This window comes from Ictidomys tridecemlineatus, chromosome 8, assembly GCF_052094955.1.
Source record: "Ictidomys tridecemlineatus isolate mIctTri1 chromosome 8, mIctTri1.hap1, whole genome shotgun sequence".
Lineage (NCBI taxonomy): Eukaryota > Metazoa > Chordata > Mammalia > Rodentia > Sciuridae > Ictidomys > Ictidomys tridecemlineatus.
The window spans coordinates 64,740,441-64,765,677 of NC_135484.1; the positions used below are offsets into that span (position 1 = coordinate 64,740,441).

Sequence of the window (25,237 nt, forward strand, 5' to 3'; positions counted from 1 at the left end):
GGTGGTACTGAGTATCTGAGCTCAAGGATGCAACCCAGAAAGAGCTTGGATTTCGTGCCTTAGTGATATCCCTCCCTCCAATTGACTACATTTTTAAAAGGCAAAATAACAGTGAGATAATAATCCAGAGCTTTTGTCCAGTTGCCTGGGCCAACAGAGACTACATATGTTAAGCAGATGTAATGTATTTAATCTGAGAAGAGAAAAGGAAGCATTGGCAATTTTTCTCCAAAACACTCCCCTAAACTGGCAGAAAGAAGGCATTTGGGAGAAGGCAGAGCCAGATTGGCAGCATATCTCCAGCCAAAAGAAAATAATAGTAAATGAAGAGAACAGTAAAAGTGATCTGGAAACAGACTAATCACTTGCACACTTGCACAGCTGCTCCCTTATGTACTACTTGTCATCTGTGGCACACCAGATTAGAGTCAAACTCCTGTGCCAGAAATTTTCTTACATGACCACAGAATAAACAAAAACACCTTCATTTTTGTCAGGAACCTATTTCCAATATTTCCCATGAGTTTTTATTACTAACAAGTCCAGATCTCAACCTTCAAACAAGTATTAATTAAGAGCCTCTCAGCTTTTCTCTCATTCGAGTTGTCCTTGTGATGAATCATAGTCTGTACTAAGAGCAGTAGCAGGAAATGCAGCAGCATGCTTTCTCATGCATCATCCCAGGTGGCTGAATCCCACAAATGACTGTTAGATGAACCTGAATTAGAGTCCAGGGGAGCATCTACTGAGATAGATTATTGACTAGCATTTTCAAGGGCAAAGAAAATAATTTAATCCTTCTCCATGTTAGTGAAACAGTTTCTGATCTATTTCATTATGATCTTTATTTATTGGCCATGCTCTTGGATTAATGATGTGTCAATCTTGGGTTAAGGATTATATAGTTATTATTTATGACATAAAAATTTTAAACTCAGGTATTTTTAGTGTGCATATGATTTTCACCATCACTGCCCTCTACTTTCCCTGTTTTGCACTCAGAGACTTCTACTGTCTAGCCACAGTTTTCTCATAAATGTTCCAGTATCCCATTGTCTTACTTCTCTATTGGCTATTTTCCATCAAGTGACCTGCTTTCAAACAGGTAAGTGTCTCCAACCATTAATATAATACTCTTAATGCATCAAAAGAAATAGTCACCCATAAAATAAAACATTTGAGCCTTAGTTCAGAAAGAATATTACAACTAGTAACCAGTTGTCAAAACTAAAATACAAGGCACATGATAAGTCTGTTATCCATATACTCACACACATTAGTTAGTAGTAAAGATTCTTTAAAAAAAATTTTTTTTAGTTGTCAGTGCCTCACACATGCTAGGCAAGTGCTCTGCCACTGAGCCACATCCCTGCCCAGTAGTAGAGACTTTTAAAAACTTATTTTTAAAATGTATCTATACTTTGTAGGACCAGTGTGCCAGCCAAGGGAATAAATATAGAATTTGCAAAAGGATTGGTTCTGTTCATCAAAATGGCTTTTGAATATAGAATTCCCATAGCGCTGACTTTAAAAAAAAATACATAGGATATTTTATTGTATGATCTCAAAGGTGAAATACTTCACTAATACAGACACTGATTAAAATAATTTTTGACCTGGATACAGTGGTAGGCCTGTAATCCCAGTGACTTGGGGAGCTGAAACAGGAGGATCACAAGTTTGAGGCCGTCCTCAGTAACTTAGCAAGAACCTATCTCAAAATAAAAATTAGAAAGGACTGGATGTAGCTTTGTGGTAAAGCACTCCTGGGTTCATTCCTCTGTATCAAAAAATAGCTAAATATATCCTTGACTCCACTTTTAGAATCACCTTAATCCTGAGAATACTCATGAATATCCTCAGTGGTTTAAAAATATTCTTGGGAGATAATACTGCCGGTATAGTGGTACATGCCTCTACTTCCAGCAGTTCGGGAGGCTGAGGCAGGGTGATCACAAGTTCAAAGCCAACCTCAGCAACTCAGGGAGGCACCAAGCAACTTAGCAAATCCTGTCTCAAAGTAAAATTAAACAGCCAGGCATGGGGGCTCAGCGGCTCAGGAGGCTGAGGCAGGAGGATTGCGAGTTCAAAGGCAGCCTCAGCAAATTAGCGAGGCCCTAAGCAATTCAGTGAGGCCCTGTTCTCTTAAAAAAAAAAAATGGGGAGGGGGGAGCTGGGGATGTGGCTCAGTGGTTAAATGCCCCTGGGTTTAATCCCCAATACCATGGTAATGATGATGATGATGATGATGACGATGATACACTTGCCACAATCTTTCATCTCCTGAGGATAAGTTTGCTTGTTTGAGAACAGCCAGATATCATTAGCAATAAATTAGTGTATATCATTAGTGAGTGCTCTAAAGAAAAGCTCTTTGGGGACAAAACCAAGATGTGACTATGAAGTTTTGTTTTGCTTCTTAATTTTCTATGTCTTCAACCTAACTTTCAAGACTATTCTAAAACAGGAGGTGTGGGGGTTTTTTTAAATACAGGAGCACTCTGGTCCTCTAAGTTTGATATATATAGTGATTTTCATTATTTTTTCATTAAGTTATAGTTTCAACTTGTTTTCTATTCCTTGAGATAATTTAATATTAAAATTAGTAGAAATATGCCCAAAAATATATCTGAAATTTTCATATTTACTTCGAGATAAACCAGACTTTCTTCCATTGTGAAAATGATCAAACACAAGGTCTCAAAGTCACTTAAAAAAAGTGGTCCAGCACTGCAAAGTTCTGCCTGTAGCCCAGTTCACAAGTTGTCACCAATTCTGAAAAGTGAAAAATTTAAAAAAAAAATAGCTAAAGAACTATGAAAGCTGTCAAGTATGTGCTTGCATGAAGACTAGAAGCACCCTGAGGAGAACAGTTTATTTGTTGTTATACAGATACCAGGCAGCCTTTCATTAACTCCCATCAAATCTTATGTTCTTTTTTTGTATGTGATTTATAATTTTCCATTATATCATCATTTCCTTGTTCATTAATTTTCTCTTATTTTTATCATCTACTATGTTCTTTGAGTTTATTTTTTTATTCATTTTCTAATATATCGAGCTATATTTATGTCACAAATGTAATTATGTATTCATTTACACACACTTCTGGGAATTTTTTTAAAATTCTATTATGATTTCTTTAGCCCATAAGTTATGTGGCCATGGGTTTCATTATTTCCAGATAAACAAGGGTTTACACAACTTGTTGCTAAGTTCAAAGTTAATTGCATTGCATTAGAGGTACAAACTAAATCATACTTACTTTTTGAAATTTATTAAAGTTTTTTTTAACTTTAAACACGTGACAGGTTTTTGTAAATGCTTCATGTACACTAAGAAAAAAATATATTCTAACTGTTCACTCTAGAATTCACATTCATTCCATCAAGCTTGTTAACTGTATTTTTCATATCTAACCTCTCCTTGCTGACATTTTTTTTGCTTGATCTATATGAATGATAAAAGTATGTCAGAATTTCCAGACAAACCTCTGACAAGTAAAATCAGAAGGAACAAAAGCAAACAATATTATGAATGAGCGGGAGATGTAACTGAAGATAACACAATGAGATGCTTATAATTTCAAAAACTTAGACAACATGGAGAATAAAAAGCTTGGAAAGTTCTAAATTATTAAAGATCCTGAAGCAGTTGTTAAAAATCTTTCCACAAAGATGAGATTAAATAATATGAGTAGTTTAAGGATATACTTTTCTGGTTGTCGGAAAAAGGTCAGTGCTAATATATGTCAGAATTTTATCAGAGAACATGTAAAATAGAAAACTATGGTAAGGATTATAAAATAATAATAGGAATAATACCTTAAATATGTATATCAACAAAGGCCACTGCTGTTCTGGAAGGCCCAGCTGGCAACCTGCCCAGCCTGGGCTGCTCACATGCCGACAAGCTAGGGTTATTTCTTTGAGGCAGAGGCTGTCCCTGTCAGACCAGCCATTAACTATTATCATTCACAGCCTTTGCCAGGAAGGAAGAAAACCTTTGAAAGTGCCATTTATGAAAATGAACAAATCGTGATACAGAAAATAAGGTAATGTGGGAAAAAGAGGTATCCATAAAGTTTTGGGAGTATGACAAACTATTACCAAAGATGTTTAAATTTTTTTGGTTTGTAACAAAAGGGTAAGGTATCTCAGTTCCCGGTATATTTTACACTTATTTTCAAAGCTGTGTCTATCTGTATTTTCAAGAGAGCTCAATTGTTTAGTAGGCACAGTTTTTAGGATACAGCATGAAGTCTAGTGGCCAGATATCTATACTACAAAACCTCCTCACTGAACCACTTGAGCAAATTCAAAAGGAACTTCAACCACTCACCTGGATACAAGCCAGGGGTTCATTTGTCCAAATCGAATATCCACCGACTAAATATATTCTCCCATTATGGACAGCAACTCCAGATTCATTCTGACCTAAAGTAAAGAGAACATAATAAAAAGAAAGAAATCTGTTTCTTACATATTTTAATTAACCCTTTTGCCACTGAACGATACAATTTTCCCCTGTGGTACATCTGTATACTTCATGAGATTTTTACAGCAACTGATCACTGCCTCCAATATTAAGGAGAATTAACCACTATTTCTCAGAGAATGAATCTGTGTTGGGTCAAAACCAAGACAAAACATTTATTAGCCAGAAAAGTTAGTAAATATAATATTAAATACAGCATAATAAGAGTTCTATATTATGTCATATGCCATAAATTTATAATGGCAGAAATAAGGTATATTTTAGAAATGCAAAACTTTTTGTATCCACAAATGCTTTTAAAGCAAGTGCTTATATCTATAAACCAATACCTACAACCCCAAGAAGCCAATAAAACAGAGCTATGCCCTTAGCATGCCCTAAATGAAGACAAATGGCAGAAAAAATTGATGAAGTTGCTACCCTCCCTTTCTTTACATACACAACAGTTTTAGAATTATATTAAAGTTCTTGAGCTGGGACTAGTGTGGATAATCCCTAGATACTGACACGCCAAAATGATGAAATGTTTCCCCTCCCATTTCAAAAAAGAAGACTAAATGACTCATGAACACAAATTCTTCCCTGGAGGCCATCAGAGAGTGAAAGAGTCCCTTTTTATTGATGAGCTGACACAGGACTGACTGGAGTAATAAATAAGCTGGATTCTATAGCAGGCAGAATCCAGATCCAGAGATGGAGGATCTAAGGTACTACCACAACTGAGAGTTAAGTACTTGTAATGGGCCTCAAAAATCATTTTGAAAAAACAGGAGCTCAATACAAAGCATCCACATCTCTGGTTATGCTCCCAATGTTGCCTCTGCAATAGCAGCCATGACTAATTGAATGCTCACTAGCATATTAAAATGTCTTCAGGAACTAATCTAACCCACCATTTTGAGTTTGTGATTTTCCTATTATTTGAGCAGCCCTGTCAGCTACCTGATTGTTTGGGGATGTTAATGATGCAAGTTGACAGGAGAAAAAAAGTTCACTTTCAAAAAGAAACATTATAAGTTGCATTCCAGCTTTGTTTTCATTCTTTGGGATGAGGATGGGCTACAGCTAGGATTGACCTGTGGAAATGCTTGGATGGAATGTGTGGCCAGAAACATGATCAAACCCCTATTCACAGAACTACTCTAAGATTTAATTTCTAGGAGACTGCACCCAGGAACAGTATTTGACAGTGACAAATAATGAAGACCATTCTCCTGAACTCACAAGAAATAAGACAACAAAGCAATGAGAATTACAAAATAAATTTTTTTTCTGTAAAAAGAGCTAACTCTTTCAGTGCCTCATTCCTCCCCCATGCATCAAAGTTCCTATGTGAATATTCATTGATGGTAACGGTCTTGACATGTTTCTCTTAGTCACATGAGAATGCACAGAGGTAGTACAGGCTCTGAGAAACGAGATGCCAGCCATGTGCTGGAGTCCAGTTTTGTTGTGAAAGATAATGCATACCTTTCTGGTTAACAAAAGCAAGTCGTTGTTACTTGTATTGTTGGTAATTCCCATTCTGGCTGGAGTGAGATGAAATCTTAGTGTAGCAACTCACAATAGCTATGCTATGGAGTCAACCTAAATGTCGTTCAATAGATGAATGAATTAAGAAAATGTGGCATGTATAGAACAATAGAGTATTACTCAACCATAAAGAAGAATGACTATGACATTTGCTGGTAAATGGATAGAATGGAGACTATCATGCTAAGTGGAATAAGTCAACTCCCCCCAAAAAACAAAGGTTGAATGTTTTCTGTTAGTTGGAAGCTAACCCACAATAAGGGGAGAGGGAGAATAGAAGTTCAGTGACTTAGACAGAGGGGAATGAAGGGAGAGGAGGAGCTATAGGAAAAGAAAAGACAATAGAATTAATCTGACATAACTTTCCTATGTATATATATATATGAATACCACAGTGAAGCCCACCATAGTGTATATCCATAAGACTAGAGTCCTAATTAGAATAAGATATATTCCATGCTCGTGTAAGTATATATACTGTCATGTATAGCTAAAAGTAACCAATTAAAAAAAATTTTAAAAAACAGTTGTTATACCCACTATGCACTTAACATTTAGAGATGCACTATGGATGTCTAAGAAAACAAGTTTGGCAACTTCTTGAATCGGCATTTTATTTTATTTTTTTAACTTATTTACTTAATCAAGATACTTGCCAGTTAACAGGTTGAAATTACAACGTGTCCACTGGTCAGTGTCAATGTTATAGGAATCTATATGTCTCACAAGGATCCGGTCATTATTGTAGTCTAGGTCATTGCCTCCAAGAACATAAAGCTTCCTTTGGACAGCAGCCATGGAATGGTAGACCCTTCTCTGTAGCATGGGACTGCGGCTTATCCACTTATTCTGAAAAAAGAAATTCAAGTTCATTCTGAAATAAGAGACTTCCTTGGCATAAAACAGCAGTAGATAGCTCATTAGTAGTGAGAACCCTAATGTTCATTAGTCACTTCTTTTTTTAATATCATGCTTTATTTATTTATTTTTATGTGGTGCTGCGGGTTGAACCCAGGGCCTCACATGTGCAAGGCAAGCGCTCTGCCACTGAGCCAGAACCCCAGCCCCTTATCAGTCACTTTTATTTGAATATTGTTTAAATATCTTGAAAGGTATAGGCTTCTTTCATGAGAACAAGTACAAAAGAACCATGTATTCCCATTCTATTTGTGATTTTTATAAGGCCCTTCATTTGTTTGTTCCATTTTATAAGACAGTTTTTCATTTTATAAGGGAAATACTAAAACTTTTCATGATGGTTATCTTACCCACTTCAGAGAATTTACTGATGAAAATCACTTAAGAGTGAAAACCCATTGCTAAGGTATACTGGGGTTAGTGATTAGGCATAATGATTAGGAACAAGTTTCTGGGTCCAGAATGCCTGGGTTATAACACATGTGTGATCTTGAGCAATTTACTTAACCTCTCTGTGCCTATTTTCTCATCTGTGGATACAATACCTACCTGATGGAGTTAATGGGGAAATTAACACCTATCCAATGAACCAGTCGATTAAATGTGATAACATACATAAAGCACTTGGGAAATGTCTGATGTATAATAAGTGTACAATACATGTCTACTTTAAAAAAAATAAGTTGTTTTAATAATCACTGTTATAATAATCATGTAGCCCCCTAAATAACCTAGATTAGAGTGGCTTTTCTGTTCTCTCCAAAGTTAACCTGAGATCAATGGATGAGCTAAGGTCTGGTTCAGCAACAAACTTCCCACATTTCCTTTGCATTGGCATCCTTTAATATATTTACAGTTACAACTTCTGCCAAACTGAAAGAAGTCATTTCTAGGTACATGTTTATTTATATTGGTAGAAAGTCAAGTTTTATATGAGCACTTTAAGGAATGGTGGAACCTTCAATATTTGGTTCTAGGTCACTGTTGGTAATGAGGAGAGTACATGCTTAAAATAAGAGTTTTATTTAAAATATAATATAAATTATAAAATTAGATGAGACTCAAATATGACTCTAACTTTAAATATCAACCAAGTAATGGACAGGTAAGTAAACTGAGCCATTTTATTTCTCCATAAACACTAAACACACAGGAAGAACCTAATTTCCTTTTTTGCCATGAAAATTTGGATTTCAACCAGAAAAAGTCATATGATGTTTTGAATATATAGAACGCCACTAGTTCACAAGGCTGTAATGGAAGAAGCAAACAGCAACAACAAGCATGTCTGTATAAACATTGGCATATACACTGCAGGCATATATTCACCATAAGTATAGACACTATGGGCATATATTCACTAAAGGCATATATACTAGGTCATTTCTAATTTCTATTTTAAAGATACACTCTGGAAAAACAGTTGTTTGTACATTATCAGCTCCCCATTGAACATGTTTATGATAAGAATTCCCTTCTAATCAAATATCTTCTTTAATAAAATAATCAAGTCTTTCTTTAGATGTTTTGCTTAGACATATCTTTAATACATTACACTTGAGTAAATTTACCTAAAAACTCTGATGATGCTTTTCTTAGGTGCTTTCTATGAGATGACCCATTATAGTATCAGGAATCAATGTTTGCATTAGCAGTCCAGTCCCCTGCTACAAGACTATAGATGCCATCTGGTTTGCAAAGTCTGCCTACATCCCCTGATTATATCTTTAGCTTCCTTCACTGCAGTGCCTGCCAGGTGAGCCGCCAACCACTGCAAAGGCAAAGAAACAGGGAGGCCTGGTGGGGTCATTCCTAATAAGCTAGCGTGTGAATACTAATCAGTAGTGGGGAAGCAGAGGTCACCCCAGCCTGCCTGTTGGCAGGTAGCGATGTGCTCTGTGGCAGATGGCAGGCATTATCGACTCTCCACAAAGGCCTAGAAGAGAAATAAGCACCAGGGCTGAATGATAGAGTTATTGAGATTCTGAGCAAGATGCAAGCAGATGTGATGTTTGCCAGTACCCACCGTAAACAATATGCCAGCAGAATTTTTAAAAAGAGCATGTGTGTACAAACATGAAACAGAACTCATTTGAGCAATGTTAACACCTTCTTCCTCTTTAACCATGTAAGCACCCAGCTCAAGCAACTGCAATTAATGATTCCCCTTGAGACAGCTGACCCATGGACATTTAGTCTCTGAAATTTATAGCTTCTAATGACATCAGGAGACACACTTGTGAAAAGAGAAATGCCTTCATTAAATTCCGAATCAATTGCTAAAATAAAAAGATAACCAAATATACTGAGGACCACAGACAAATCTTTAGTGGTCAATCCTGACTCAAGACTGTCAAGGTCAACCTGTTGTTTCATATCTCAATATCTTGATTAATATAAACCTCCAAATCAAATCACTTGTGAGTATTGTCAAACATAGAAATGGAAAAATTCTTTAGAATCTGCCAAAGCTGTAGATATTTTGGAAGAAAGAAAAGAGAATAAAATATTCCTTTGGGAGGACAAAAACATCATTAAGTGTACAATGAAAATGGACAAACAGGTACAATCTGGATGCTTCTAGGCCCCAGCTATTGGATGAAAAACATACTCAACTCCAGAGACTTTTACCTTGAATGCATTTTAGGTACTGTTCTAAAAAATTTTGTTTACATTAAGTTAAATATTTTTTTTGGCTATTTGATTTAAAAATAAAACTACAAGCATGCTTTTCCCCTACAATGGCATCCCTTCCAGGAGGGGACCCCTATAGAACAATCAATCCTTTCTGCATTATACAAAGCTCTAAAATAATGAAGCATTATGAATAGTACAAACTAGAGGAACTGGAATTTTGGTACAATAACAACAAAAAAGTAAACAAAAATTTTACACAAATAAGCTTACGATCCCCATATGGGCTTAAGATGACTGTCCGCAGATACAGACCTGACATTCCAATTATTAATTCCTGTGGGAATATTTAAAAATTCATTTTAATTAGGGTAATGAGCTTTTCTTATAGGATTCTTACCTGGTTAGGTTCATATACCATTAGTCTGTTCTGATACTGTGCCGTGTTAGTAACTCCACCTGTAACAGAGTAATGTGTTAGAGCATAATAATGAAATACAATGAAAAAAGAATTAGCTACAGCTAAGGATTTGTTTGTATACATCCTGGTGAACCCATGATATGATAAAGAAGTTATTATTGATGAAGTAATAGTATATTTTATTTTTCCTTTTTTTTTGTGTGGTACTAGGAATTAAACGAAGAGCCACTACCACCACCACTAAGCTACATTTCCCAGCCCTCTTTTTCCTTTCTTTTATTTTCTCTTTCTTTTCTTTCTTTCTTTCATTTTTTTTTTTAAGATGGGGTCTCACTATTGCCCAGACTGGCCTTGAACTTGAGATCCTTCTACCTCAGTCTCCTGAGTTGCTAGGATTACAGATGTGTGCCACCACGCCTGGAAAGCAATTTCATTTTTAAGAAACGTTTCACAAGCCCTCCATTTGAGAACAAGCAACAAGCCTGCTGATGCTATCAAAAGGGCCCTCAATTTTGGCAAGTTTGCTCTGCATGGCCAGAATAAGGGACATTGTATAGGGGAAGAGTGGAGTGAACACAGTACACATAGACAAATCTCTATATAATATATGGCAAGGACATGTTATATGGAAAATTCTTTCCACTAGCTAAATTTACAATTTTAAAGCTATACTCTCCATTTATTAACACAGTGATATCTTGATATTTCTTTGGAACAACTATATATAGCAAAGGACATTACTTATCAAAAGGGATTTGGAGCCAGTGCTGTGCAATAGATATAACAAAAGTCATAAATGTGAGTCACATATACAATTATAAATTTTCCAGTAGCCACATTAAAAAGTAAAAAGGAGTAATGAACTTTAATAATAAATTATATTACCTCCATACAGCCAAAATATAATTTCAACATGAAATCAATATAAGGAAGTATTTTATATTTTTTTAATACCAAGTCTTCAAAGTCCAGAGTATATTTGACACAGGACAGATTAGACACATTTCAAATACTTAAAAAGGCACATGTGGCTAATGGCTACCAAACTGGACAGAACAAATCTAAAATTCTCCAGTGTAGCTGTTGTGGTCAATTTTTATAAAACCTCCTTAACAGTGCTTAGATCCAAAAGAATTAAGACCTTCTGCTTAGTCAAAACCCACAAAAAAAATCATCAAACTTTTTAGGTATTTCTCTTATTTGTCCTCATAGGGGCTGAACATCCCTAATCCAAAAATCCAAATCCCAAAGTTCCAGAATTTGAAAACTTTTGAGCACTCACATGATGCCACAAGTGGAAAATTCTACACCCAACCTCAAGTGACAGATTGTAGTCAAAATACAGGCCCACTAAAAATGCTGTGTAAAATTATATTCAAGCTATAAGGTATATATGAAAAAATAAATTTTGTATTTAGATTTAGTTCCCATCTTCAAGACATCTCTGTATGTGTAGGCAAATATTCAAAATCTGAATAAATCCAAAATTTAAACACTTTTGGTCCCAAGCATTTTAGATAGAGGATACTTGACCTATACTTCTTTTCATGGTTTTGGTATACAATAAGTCCTATGAAGTCCAAAATTTTTTAAATCCTACCTTAATTTTTTACCATCAAATGTAAAAACTTTACAATACAGTGAGAAAATTTAGGTAATAAAATAACAGGAATACAGGAACCAAAAATGTCTTTTTTTAGAAATATTGCCTTATACATAGTTCTAGACACTATTGTAAAATGAATATCATTCTTGCTTTAATAAGTGTCATGAAGAAGCAGGTAATTTTGCAATAAAGATTTAAAATTGAGCCAGGCTAGCAAATGGTAATTTTTTGAATGAAAAACATATATACTGGGCTAGGATTGTAGCTCATCATTAGAGTGCTTGCCTAGCACGTGTGAGGCACTGTGTTTGATCTTCATCACCACATAAAAAATTAAATAAAATAAAGGTATCTTGTCCATCTACAACCAAAAAAAAATTAAAAATTTAAAAAACATACATGTTGCTACAATACTAAGAAGTCTTTACATTTCCCCAGTTTCAAGTCACTTCCTGCCTCTAGGTCCCTGACCTTTCTTAGGACATTTATTTTAGAAAGGTTATTTATAAATTGTTTCTCTGCCTCTTTGAGATAAAAATCATTTTAAAAGACACTTGCTACTTTTACAATCCATGAAAAACTTCAAGGACTTGGGTGGGAGCCATCCCTTTGAAATATAAGCAAGATAGCACTCTATCTCCCAATTTCTATGGGAGGGCAGGAACCTAATACTGATATGCACCAATAAGCAACAGCCTCATCATAGGGAAAAAGAGCAAACTGAGGAGTAACTGAATGTGCTCAACAATATACATCGATGTATCTTCCCCCCAAAGTCCCTCAGTACTTTTCTGCTTGTTCACCTCAGTGCTTAAAAAGCAGTTCTTAAAAATCTCTTTGCTTTGATGGAGTTTATTCCAAACTCCATTCTGATCTCTCTCCCCGCACTGAAATGGACTGTTTAACTTTATTCAGTGCAATTTTGTCTTTGACTGTTCAAATGCTTTGAATAGGTCTTCACCATCAACTCCATGGTTAAGTTTCAAATTAGTTTGAATAGGATGGGTTAGTGCCTGACTCTCAACTGAGCTGGGAGAATCAACAAATACATAAAGATGAGGGAACCTGCCCAGACCAATCATTACTCTGATTCAGTCCCTATAAGGAAATTATATCTTTCACGTATTTGATCATGGAATAGCTTGAAAGTTACACTTTTTTAAAAAAATTCTAAGGCTTTCAACCACTTTTATGATAAAAGTTTTGTCTTCAGAGAAAATTAACGAAGAATAGAAGGGATGTTCTTGCCCTCAAAAATATTTTCTCTGGATTTCTCATTGAACGTCTCATTTCTAAAATGAAATAAAAGAAAAACACATTTAAGAAAGCTGAGCCTAAAATGCCTATGTAGTCAAGATGTGTGTCAAAATAAAAACTAATGTTTGTTTGCTTTTGCTCCCAATCTTTCCTTTCCTACCCAATTAAAAATGGAATATTCGATAATTCTCTTTCAGAATAACCACACAAGAATCATCAAATCATATACATGTTCAAGGTTGAAATGATTGCCCGTGCTTTCAGTCTGGGACATAGCTACTGGATTAATGTCCAGCTTTCCTTTAATAATTTCTGTAATTGAAAGGGAACAGAAGATAAAAGTTCCCACCTATTATTTTAAAACTTTGCAAGTTTCCCTACTTGTTTTAGAAATATGAGACAGAATTAGTATCTACTACAGTCAACTCTCCACTTTATTTTTGAATATTTGAAAATATTTACATGACTGTAGGTATCAGACTCTGCCCCTTATAGATTAAATGCATAAGCAATGGATTAGAATGGAGCTATTATATCCCCACTCCCAAACGGGGCACACAATATCTCCATGTATAATAAATAATGATAATTATTATTTAGAATTATTATTTACTAGCTTCCATAGATGCATCTATAATAGAATGTTTTGTTAATTTGCACTCAGTAATTAGATTTCTTACACTTACATACAAATTTTCACTCAGATGACAATGTTTAGAAATGAGATATTGGATTACTAGTTGGGAGTAAAGATAAAAGTCTCAGTTAGTTATTTGGTTGATTACCTCTAGAATGTGAAACCACAGGAGGTGCCTAGCAAGCTTAGTGTAGTAACTTTTGCCAAGTCAGAACTGCAAAGGAAAATGTTGGAAATCAGTTCTATTTCTTTCCTTTTGAAATGATTTACAAATGAGCATATAAATAAAAAACATTTCTTCTCAGTACAAAAAAATAAATTTTATAAAAAGCATCCAAGTTTGCAGCCCACATTTCTTTAGCAGTGTTACTCATTTGCAGAGCTTTATCATTACATTCTCTTCACATAACACTCTTCACTTTTAGATTAATCTGCTGAAATGAGATGCTAAGGATTTGCATACAGATTTGACTATACAAAAATAGATATGGAATTAATAACAGTCTCTATATGTTTTAATTTCTCCTAGACTGGAGTACCCTTGCCTGCAGCAGTATTCCTGGCTTTGAAAGTCATCAAGCTGATTTGTCTGCTCTGGGTTATGATGCCACATGCTGCTATACTGTCCCCTGCAATCAAAGCACTTGCGAAGATAGATTCCAAGCCTTCCTCTATCGAGTATATTTTATAGATTGGCAGTTTTGATCTCCCTCCCCCACCCCAGGGGGGATAATCTGCATCTTAACAGCTTTCTATAGATACATCTGTCATTAAATATGCCATCTCATATCAGCTTCCATTTTTAAAACCAAGTTTTCTCTAACTTTGAAGTGCCACAGTCAAAGTTAAGACTTTTCAACCAAAATTGAAAATGAGAAATCTTGTCTTATACTTTTGAACTGTGACTTAGAGATATACTGTAGGTTCCCCCAAAGTCAAATAAGTCTTTTAAAATTGCCAGAAGGAATGAAAAATTACCACCATGCTACCAATAGTGAGAAGTGCTTTCTATAATCAAGACAAGAGTAAAGTAGTTTTTCTTAAGCTTCCCTGTACAACTCCCCCCAAAATGTTGTGACAAATGAATGAATGAATACTGGAGAGAAGACTATGAGTAACTGCCAAACAAGCAAGCTTTGTCTCTGTTCCCAAGATCTGCTAAACACTCATACTGTGTTCAAAAGGCAACAACTGGTCAGTGCTGGCAGTGTATATAAAATAGAGTACTCAGAAAAATTGCTCTCATTATACTTCAGTCAGAGTGGGAAAAGTCTAATGGTTCATTTTGTTGTTGTTTTTCAAAGACAGAAAATACCTGTGTTCATACAGAGTTCTACACTAAACTAGGAGTAGAATCCTCTGATTCCTAATATAGTGCTACTGTGTAACCAAGACAGAGTAGGATACAAAGAACTGGTCGTTTCCATGCTCTTAGGTTGGAGAATACTCCAGTTTGGAATTCTGCCAGCACATTCAGAACTGAGAAAAACTATCACAAGTTCTCTGCAACTTTCTTGGAGACTGCAGTGCTCACCTTCATGAAAATCTAGAGGAACAGTTTTAAAACAGGCTATAAGATTAACATGGGCTCCTTTATGACTGTGTCTCTGGGAGAGCCATTTACCATAGCCAATGCTAGGTTCCTCAGAGGCAAAATGGAGATGAGTATATATATCCCTCATAGATTTGAAAGGAATTAGAGTGTTTAGCATGCAGGCAATCCATAAATGGAAATTTACTAAAATACTATAGCCATTTTATTGACATTTCTAACCATTTCCATAAAAGGTACAAATGACTGTGTGGAATTGATAAATTTTGTAGTCTTAAAATAGATTATTAGAGTCCATTTTTCTAATAGCCAGGATTACTACCCAGTTTATTTGGGTATTCCAGGGCTTTTTCCTTCTTTAATAGTTTAAGCTCCTCCTATATAAACTTGCTCCAATTCTCAGAAAACTGAACCTTCACACTTAATTACCCAAAGAATGACCAGGCATTAAGTGTGAGTTCATATTAGCTATTTTTACAGCGCTAAATATACTATTAGCTCTTGGGAAATGTGATATCATAGGGATACTTAAATAAATTCAAGAATAAACTATTTTATTATCTATTTTTATACAATGTTAAACTGTCCATATTTTCAGAGTGTTAATAATGCTATATAAACAATTAAAGTTGAAAATCTTTGTACTAAATTATCATTTCAAATCTAGGGATACTTAATCCATGCATTAAATTAAAACTAGCATCCATATTATTTCTGTTGTACTTGAGGAACTCACACAAATGAAGAGGTAAATAATATACTCAAAACCTATAAAGAAGGTCTCAAATTTACAAAATATAATGAAAAGGTTGCCACACTTTAAAATGTATATTATTTTTATGTCATTGAAAGTGAACAGGTACAAACTTAAATTCCAGACATAGGTATGTTGTTTTAAGTAAATGAAATGGTAAAATGTACTGTAATGCTGATGTCATCTAGGGACACCTGCCCTTTAAAATCTCAATAAAATTCACTCTAATCCCCAGTCCTCGGAATCAGAATCCTTCCTCCAAAGATTTTGCACATTAGGATTAAGTCTGGAGTTCACCTCTGAGTATCTCTATTGGCTTTTCTGGGTTCTTGCTGGGTCTTTTCTCTCTCTCCTGTGTCAACCAGCTCCATAAACCATTCCCCATTTCCATGATGTACCTTTAACCATCTTCCTTCATCTTGAGAATAAAAAAAAATGACATAATTCACATGGTTTTAGCAAAAACCATCCAGCTTACCCTTTATCCTAGCCTCTTGATTTCTAGAGTTATCATCTAGACTAAGCCAATTATCTCCATGAGGTAAATTCTAGACTCAATGGTTTGAGCTTTTTTTTTAAAAAAATAAAAATGACAATTTTAAAGCTCATTAGATTACTATACTATAACACATGATTCTTTCAGAAAACAATTTCCTGACCCAAACCAATATATGCTGAATGTTAGTTACCTGATCTGGGGAGTCATGTAACCTCTTTAAATCTCTCTGCATAGCAGGGTAAGGGTAAACAAAGTGCTGTATCTTCAGGACACAGGTCAGTGAATTTAGGATGAAACTTTCATGTTTTTATTTTGTTTTGTTTTCTTTTTGAAAATGTAGGTGATCTGATTACTTTCCTTTAAACCACTTGGATTTAAAAGCAATGCAGAGTAGTTCATTTCCCCATTTGGCTTCTGTCTCAAGTTAATTGTGTGGTTGTAGTTTTCATCCCTTTCAGATATGGAAGGGTAAAGGCTGAGGGTAGAAGTAAAGAGGAGAAAAAATAATTGTTGGGAGAAGCTGGTTGTTACCCTCTAGAGCAACGAAGATTTAATTCTTAATGAACATGCCAATTCACTATGAACTTTTTTTTTTTTTTTTTTTTTTTGGCAGTACTAGGGATTGAATGTAGGGTCTCCCTGCATGTTAAGCAAACACTCTACCATTGATCTACATCACCAGCCCTTTTTATATTTGAGACAGGGGCTTGCTAAATTGCCTAGGCTGGCCTTGAACTTGTGATCTTCTACCTTGGCCTTTGAAGTAGCTGGGTTTGTAGGTATGTGCCACTGCACCTGGTTTCACTATGAACCTTAAAGTGACATGTCAAGTTATGAAATACTAAACCTCTAAGAAGCTGGTGTGGCCTCCTCATGTGACAACTGTGTGCAGGGGCAACAAACAAAGGTTCTATTATCTACTGCCACAACAAATGAGGGCATTATGTTCTCCCTCAAGCATACCTTCAGCCCCTGACTCTCACCTAACTGGGATCCCAGCATACTAAACTCCTTCCAGTAGGATCCTCTAGCCTATTCAGTCTAAAAGCCTTCCACTGTGAATGAATCCAGAATCTGCCTTTTCCAATTCTCTACTGAGAACTGCCAAAAAAAAAAAAAAAAGAGAGAGAGAACAGAAATATGCAAATGGGGCCACCACAATTTTACAACTTCCAATCTTAGTATGGGCTCTGAAAACTTAATTTTAAAACACCTGTCAATTCCTTCTCTATTTACTCTTTGAAGTTTTTTGCCAGGTCACTCTCCTCAGGCTTTCTGACCTAGTCCTGACATGACACAATCTCAACAGCCTATTCTGCCTCTCACTTGAATCTATCAACAAGGAAACCTCTCAGGTTCCTGTCCCTCATCTGTGAACATGCTTGGGTCCACCCCTATCCTTATTTTTTTCTCCCCAGGATTAGTGCAGGAGGGGTGTTTTTCTTCCCATTTAGAGAACCATCCCAGCCCCCTCCCCATACACACACCTATACCTTCCTGCCTGTTCAGGACTCTGTGTCTGTTGTCAATATTGTATCCCAGGATTTATCACTATTGTTGGTACCTAGGATTCGCCCTCCGCATTTACCAACCAAATGGGTGACCCTCTTTCCTACATCTTCAATCCCACTCAGTTCTTTTTCTTAACTATAAATTTTATTAATGCACATGCAACCTTTAAAAATGTCCTCATTTGACCCTCTTATAACTATGCTCTCTTTTCTCAGCTAAACTTTCCTCTTCCTTCTTTCTCTTCTAATCTCCCTTTTCTCTTCCTAAGGCCAAAATACTATTCATTTATAATAAAAAAAATGTTGCTATCATGTGGACTGAAATATGTGTGTACCTAGAAACAGGAAATTCTCTTCATGTAGGGGAAGCCAGGCAATGATTGAAAACTTGTCTGATAAGATCAGATTCAGTGAAAGTTTAGATGATACACTGTCCATGGGTATTGTAAAAGAGAATTTTTCAGATTTCTTGTCAATATAACTTGGACCTATGGTTTCTACTTCCTGACTTTCCAGTCACATTAAACTACTAAATTCTAGTGTCCACTTGTTGAACTCCCCTGAAATTGCTTTCGCTGTATTTCTCCTGATTGAAAAATGTAGAAGAAATATTTTGGACCTTGAGGACCCTGTGGTCTTGGGCAGCTCTTCCTCAGTGGACCTTCTGTATGGTTCCTGTTAACACTCCTCCCTGCTTCCCACCTGTCTATCCTGCATACTAGGGCTTCTTCCTGAGTCCCCCACTCAGCACCCTCCTTACCAGTGTTTCCCAACCTTCTTCCCTTGACTCATTTCCAGATCATCTCTGGCCCATGAGTCTTCTCATACTTTCTACTACCTCCTTCTATTATCTCACATTTGCTCTGAAAAACAGAAGACAGTGTCCTCTCTGAGTCCAAGGGAGGGGTATAGAGGAAAATCAGAGACAGTGAGGAAGTTAGGGACAGTGGAACAGACTGTGTGGGAGAAGGATAGTAGGGCATGGAGAGGGCAAGTGTGTCACATGTTTGGTGAGCTGAGTCAACACCCTACCCTCCTCTTAACTATTCTCCTCCCAAAGGATCAGCACCCTTGGTATGGTCAGCCTTTTGTATCCATGGGTTCCACATTTATGGATTTAACCAACCACAGATGCAAAATATTTTTGGAGAAATGTATCTATAATAAACATCTACAGACATTTTCCCTCTGTCATTATTCCCTAATCACATAGTAAAACAACTATTTACATAACACTTTGTATTGTAATATACAGAATGACATACTTGGGTATATGCAAATGCTATATGCCATTTTATGTAAGTGAACCCCTCTGAGGATTTTCTTATCTGTGGTATGTGTGTTTGTGTTTGTGTGTGTGTGTGTGTGTGTGTGTGTGTGTGTGTGTGTGTCCTGGAACCAACTCCCCATGGACACTGAGCAACAATTATATAGGCACAAAGTGGATTGCTAGGTTTGTCCAACATTCTATGTGCCAGAAGGACAGAAAGGGGTTAATGGATGTATATAAAGTATTCAGTAATCTGAAGCCAAGTTCAGTTGGAGTTCTGGTTCTCCCCACCCCGCTGCAATATTTACTCCCTGCATTGCAAAGACTCTGTACCTTGCAAAGATTTCTACCATAATAATTATATACTAGGCTCTACTTTGTTCCTCTAGTGCTAGTCTAGAATAGGACCTAGGGAGCTTAGGAACTCTGCTCAGCATCTTGTGATTGATAAGAAGTGGGGCAATTTCACATGTATGTATGACCATACTCTAATGTCTCAGGATACCACAACAAAACTTCTACCATGCCTGCTGTTAATTACCAATATTTTGTACATAATTTTAAAAATGTAAGCAAAATACTATCTACACTGAGAAAGGAAAGTGAAAACTATGGTATTTTTAAAATGTTAATAAAATTTTACATTGTTCTAATTTTAATAGATACTAGAAAAACCAAACTCCCTTTAGTAGTTTTAAATAAATTAGTTATCTTAAAATGGGGCAATAAAGCTTCATATAAATTTAATCAAGACAAAAATAAACATAGCTTCTAGGGAGTTAAAGAAGCTTTAACATATGTTCTTTCATTAATGAAATATTTTAAAAAGTCTTTGATTGTCAGCTCCTAGAGGGCAGGAATTGTGTTTGCTGAATTAATCGTATTTATCTACGACCCAGCACTATGCTTTATAAGGATGTATCATTCACTAAGAGAATCAATAAAGCATTAAATACATTGCTTTTGAGCAAATGCAATAACATTTGTCTTATTTTTATAGTTTTAAAGCACTAATTTTGTAGCTAGCTTCTCATTATCTTGCTGCCATTAGACAAAAATAAAAAGATAAGTCGTTCTGCAAGATGAGCTCAGGATTAATTTTCCCGCACACACTAAAAGAAAAAAAAAGATATTTTTAGTAGTTCACAGACCATACCTTACAACAGAGAGCATGTATTTTAAAACACAGCTGCAGGATATTTAATGCTTATTTTATTTCAGTACTGTGAATTTCAAATTGAAATGGTATGGAGCATTTGTGAACTGGGTCACAATGTCAAATGCTATAGGAGCTTGTAAAATTTGACTATCTCTAACATCTTAAATTAAATGCTAATGGGTATAGCCATACAGCCTGAGTTCCTGAATTCCTTTATGCTTGTCACACATTAAAAATTATGGACAGTATTCAAGATGTCTTGAACCCAAGATGGACAAAAAGAGAAGTGGGGGAGGGAGGGAGGGAGGGAGGGAACATGCTGAAAATATTGAGTCTCTAAAGAAACATTCATTTTATGTTCTATGGAACAGAACTAAGCCTCTAAAATCCACATTCTATAATCCATACTACACCTCAGGCAAAGCTTGTAAAATTCCAGAAGGATGCCAATGACTCAATCCCCCATCAATTAAATTGGAAATACTTGATTATTTGGTCCAAGATAAGAAATAGCCTCAAACATTTTCATCTGCTCCAATAAATTAGGTTAACATTTCTAAATCAGTGATAGGGATGGTGAAGTATACCTGTCTTTTTTTTTTAAGGGGCCCATTAGCAAATCTAGTCACCCCTCCCTATTCATGGTTAGATTCACAATTGATTTATTATAAGCTGGACCTGAGGAAAAAGGCAGATGACTGAAGGTATTAGAAATGTCAGGTCATTTCCTCTTCTTTCCAATTAAAGGTATTGTACTGTACACAGGAAAGTGAGTTTTTCATCTCAAGTACACAGTAGGGAGAAACAAACCTGAGAAAATTGTGATTGTTTTCATTAAGTACGTTTAACACAGGCAGCATACATTAGTGCAAAAGAAGAACAAAGAAAAATGTGTTTTCTTTACTAGTAGGAAAAACACAAAGTGAGAGAGCAGAAAGATATATAATAAATTGACAGATTTAATAAAATGGAAAAGGAAACATATCAGCTCATATTGAAAGGGAAGTTAACTCGATACCAGGATGATTGATCTAGCCAGTCTAAGATGAGTTCCTGTGCTTTCTTAAGCCTCACTGAAAAAGGTACTAAGTAGTTCTATCTTTAAAACTATGTAAAGGAAACTCCAGCATTTCTAAAAAGCTAGCTTTATAGTCCAAAACATAAGGAATGTTTATTTAAATATGAGAAATTTATACAAAGTTTAGAAGGTGCAATGAAAAATTTAGGAATATAGTAAATTAACAATACATGAAACCAAATCAGTCAATGGAATGAATATAAATTGGGAGAAAACATAAACTGCATTGATTTCATAAATCCATCATTGTTCTGTTGTAAAAGGAAGTACAAATCTGTTCTTTCTATTAGAAAAGACTTATTTGCAGTGAGTTGGAAGTTTCTTTAGCAAAACCAACAGGATATAGTCCTGGCAGCTATTTTCTTAACTGTTGAAATATATATTTCAAGAAAAAGAAAGAAGTTACTAGATAAACAAGGTTTTTATTTAAATATATCTCTATACACTTTATTTAAATATATCTCTATATACTCATTTCTACTGCTGGTTTGGTACATCGTAAGAGTAATTATTAGGTTCTGTTAACTTACTCTCTTCCATACTACTAGTTGTAACTTCATTTATTAATTTATTCAGCACTTAAACCCTAATGTTAGTTAGGTCACATCAAAATCAGTGACTTGTCACTCAGAGAAGCTGAGACTATGAATGTGTCCTTGGTTATTGAAAACAAAAGGACAAAATGAGTAAAATACAAACAAATTTAATTTAATGTGAGTAAGAATTTTGTCAAAACAGCTGTTAAAAAATTGGAGATGATTACTGAAGAAAGCTGAGAAAACTTCACTTCATAAAGGGATCATTTTCTCCAAGTACAAACATCAAAGTTACCCTTACTATTTATGTCATAAATCTTTCTATTCCCTTTGATGACACAGAAATTCAAGTTGCATTTGGGTTACATTGTGTATCCTTCAACTGAAAGAAGATGCAACTTCCTTCCCTGTAGGCCATTCTTTCAAAAGCAGACACTTCAGGTCTTTATCCACAGTGGGAAAGAAAACACAGGTTGACACTGTGAGACTGATACCATATGCCCCACAGACTCCTTGTACATGCCAAAAGGCAGCCAGTAGGGGTGTGAAAGTGTTTGTAGGTGTAGATGAAACAAGATTAGCAAGGATCGAATAAACCATTGAAGCTGGATTATGGGCTCATGTTCAATATATTAGTCCTTTTACTTTTTCCATAAACAAAAGGTGTTTAAGAAAAAATAAAAAGCAAATTAAAATAGAGCTCAAACTGTACTCCCAAATAATTAGTAAAAATGGGAAGGTAAACAGGAATGAAAGATTCAGATGGTAAAGAATAACACTATTCACAGATAATACAAAAGCTTTGTTTCATTAACTTAAATGTCTTCCTTCAATACACAGCATAGTTAATACCTAAATATATATCCATTGCTATACCCAGAAAAATGGATTTACTAGGTGTTTACCTTTTCTACCTTGACTGTGAAGAAATGACTTATTGTCAGGCAGCCAAAAGAGAAAGAAAAAGCAAAGGACTTAGATAAAACACAAATTGTGCAACACAATCCAAGAATTGAGGGCTGATGATTTAAACAATAGAAGGTTTGATAGAAAAACAGATGTGATGGACCATTAGCTTTCAACTTAAATTTTTACACCACTAATCACTCATAAATTCATAGAAAGGTCAATTACTTCTAATTACATTGTTCTCTATGGAGTAGGTGCTCAATAAATGATTGTTAATTAGCTAAAATAGCATCCTTAACTCAATCACACAAGGACATACTACCAAAGCTTGACTTTTAAATTCATGCCATAGTGAACGTGTTTTTAGATAAACCCAACATATGAGGCATATTCTACCTGATATCCAAAGAAGACCATCAGCCACATATCCAGCATGACATGATAGAGATCGATCAAAGGACTGCACAAAAGTCCATTTGTTCTTCTTGGGGCAATATCGCTCAACTGTAGGCAGAACCTGACGCAGTTCATTTCTGCCCCCAACTGCATAGAGGTATTCATCCATGGCACCCAACACAAAATGCTCCCGGCAGTTTTTCATGGGTGCTATCTCTGCCCAGGAATTACTGCGGGGATCATAGCGACAGGCAGTCCTCACAGCACATGTCCGGCCACTGGCATGCTCCACTTCCCCTCCTGCTACAAAAAGAAAGTCCCCCATGACTGCCACGCAATGGTGACTCCTTCCCACAGGCATGGGAGCCAGTTCACTCCAGTTGGCAATGGCAGCTATGAGAGCATTCTCCTGATCAACAGGATTAAAGTACCGAAGTTCCTTGACTTTACACACCTCACGCTTTTTCCCACCAATGATATACAGAGTATCTGATTGGAAGCGTGGTTTGGTCCTGCAGGTCTGCCAGACAGGCTGTGCATAGATGCTCTGGTGGTATTCCAGGGCCTCGTTGACAAGAGCTGTTGCCGTCTCACTTGCCTGGACGAGGGGATGGGACAGGGCAACTGTATGGAGAGTATCCACATCCATTAGGCCAAAGCGAATATACTGCAGGAGTTCATCCATGTACTGGTAATGGCAGTTGTGTTCCAACCACCTCACAGCTAGCTGAAACAGAGGGAAGTGAGATAAGAGGAGAATCAAAGGTAAGAAAGAAAAAGCAACAGCAATGACTACACACAGATTTCCATATAATCTTTCAGACACTTAATACAATTTTTCCTACAAAGTACAATACTGGAATATTTTTTATTGGTGCATTACAATTATACCTAATAGTGGTATGTATTGTAATGCTGGAATATTTTGATACCCAGGCAAGGAAAATTTCCCCCCTAAATCAGCAGAGACACAGAAGAACTGTGATAATCATTGCCATCTCCACTCAAGTAACATGTGAATCCATGAGGCAAGATGATGTACCAACATGAGAAAAATAAGAACACATGTGATCATCTGGAACCGCGGGGTGTACGTGAGAGAAAATCAGTATGACACTAGTAGAATGATTTAGAAAGAAAAAAGACTTTCCCTACCCTTTTGGTTGGCATAACAGTCAGGAAGCAAGAAGGAAAAAAGTAAGGTTGCAACTTGACAATTTTATTTATTTATTTATTTTCTGTTAATTAGTTTTCACCTTGAAGGCAGTTGTTATTTGCATATGTTAAGATGCTGGCAATTTTTTAGGGTCATTTTCACAAGCAGGGGATAGAAGAGTTTATCTTTGAATGTGACCAAAATAGTAGAACATAATCTTTACTAACTTTTTAACTCACCCTTCCAGATCTTTTACAAGAAAAAAGGGATTAAGAAATTTTGGCTATAGGAAAAGACAATTTCTTAAAATGGAAGCAGGTATATTAAGTTATAAATAACAAAATTAACATTAATTTTAAAAAATACCATCAAAGAAAAAATTCACTTATGAAACACCTGAAATAATTTAATTAATGTGACTTGATATTTAAGTTTGGCAAATATTCCCATCAACATAAAACAGTATATATAATATTTCAAGTCAATATAGTTGATATGAATTATTCTTAGCAGAACCTATGTTAAACTAGATTTTCTAGATAACACCAATGATGGTGTTGAATCTGAAGGAGTTAGCAGGAAAAAAAGCCATGAATTGGAACATTAAATAATTTTTATTGTGTTTTACTTCCTTTCTGAGCTATGGAATTAGGGCTCTGGGCTTCCCTGTTCAGATGACGCTTAGCGTACAGAAGAAGAGAGAAGGAAGTATGGTACTCTTGTGTCAGATCTTCATCCCAGTAAAAAGAATCACTAGGTTCTCTGAAGCACTGGATAATTTCAGACTTCCAGAGTTTCTGCATCCATTTGACAAAAGGCTCCAAATGTCCAGGTGCCTTTTGGTCTTGTCTTTTTAGCTTCTGAATGAAGTGAATGAGGAACTGAATTCGATTCTGCTGTGTAGGGAAGTGCAT

At 35.7% G+C, this 25,237-nt stretch overlaps 1 protein-coding gene across 11 annotated transcripts in view; it reads right to left on the reverse strand.

The window, feature by feature from the left end:
* Positions 1-25,237, reverse strand: part of Klhl32 (kelch like family member 32) — a 188,317-nt gene that overhangs the window by 7,592 nt on the left and 155,488 nt on the right. For 5 of the 11 annotated variants that reach the window (XM_040283120.2, XM_040283122.2, XM_005338003.5 and 2 more), the window contains 4 exons: positions 23,168-23,894; positions 9,983-10,041; positions 6,687-6,879; positions 4,342-4,436 (listed from right to left, as the gene is read on the reverse strand). In XM_040283120.2, the coding sequence (XP_040139054.1) occupies positions 4,342-4,436; positions 6,687-6,879; positions 9,983-10,041; positions 23,168-23,894 (1,074 nt within the window). Of the gene's footprint in view, positions 1-4,341; positions 4,437-6,686; positions 6,880-8,179; positions 8,720-9,982; positions 10,042-13,651; positions 13,718-23,167; positions 23,895-25,237 lie in introns of those variants that run through there. The other 6 variants (XM_040283124.2, XM_078019591.1, XM_040283126.2 and 3 more) reach the window with 5 other exon arrangements.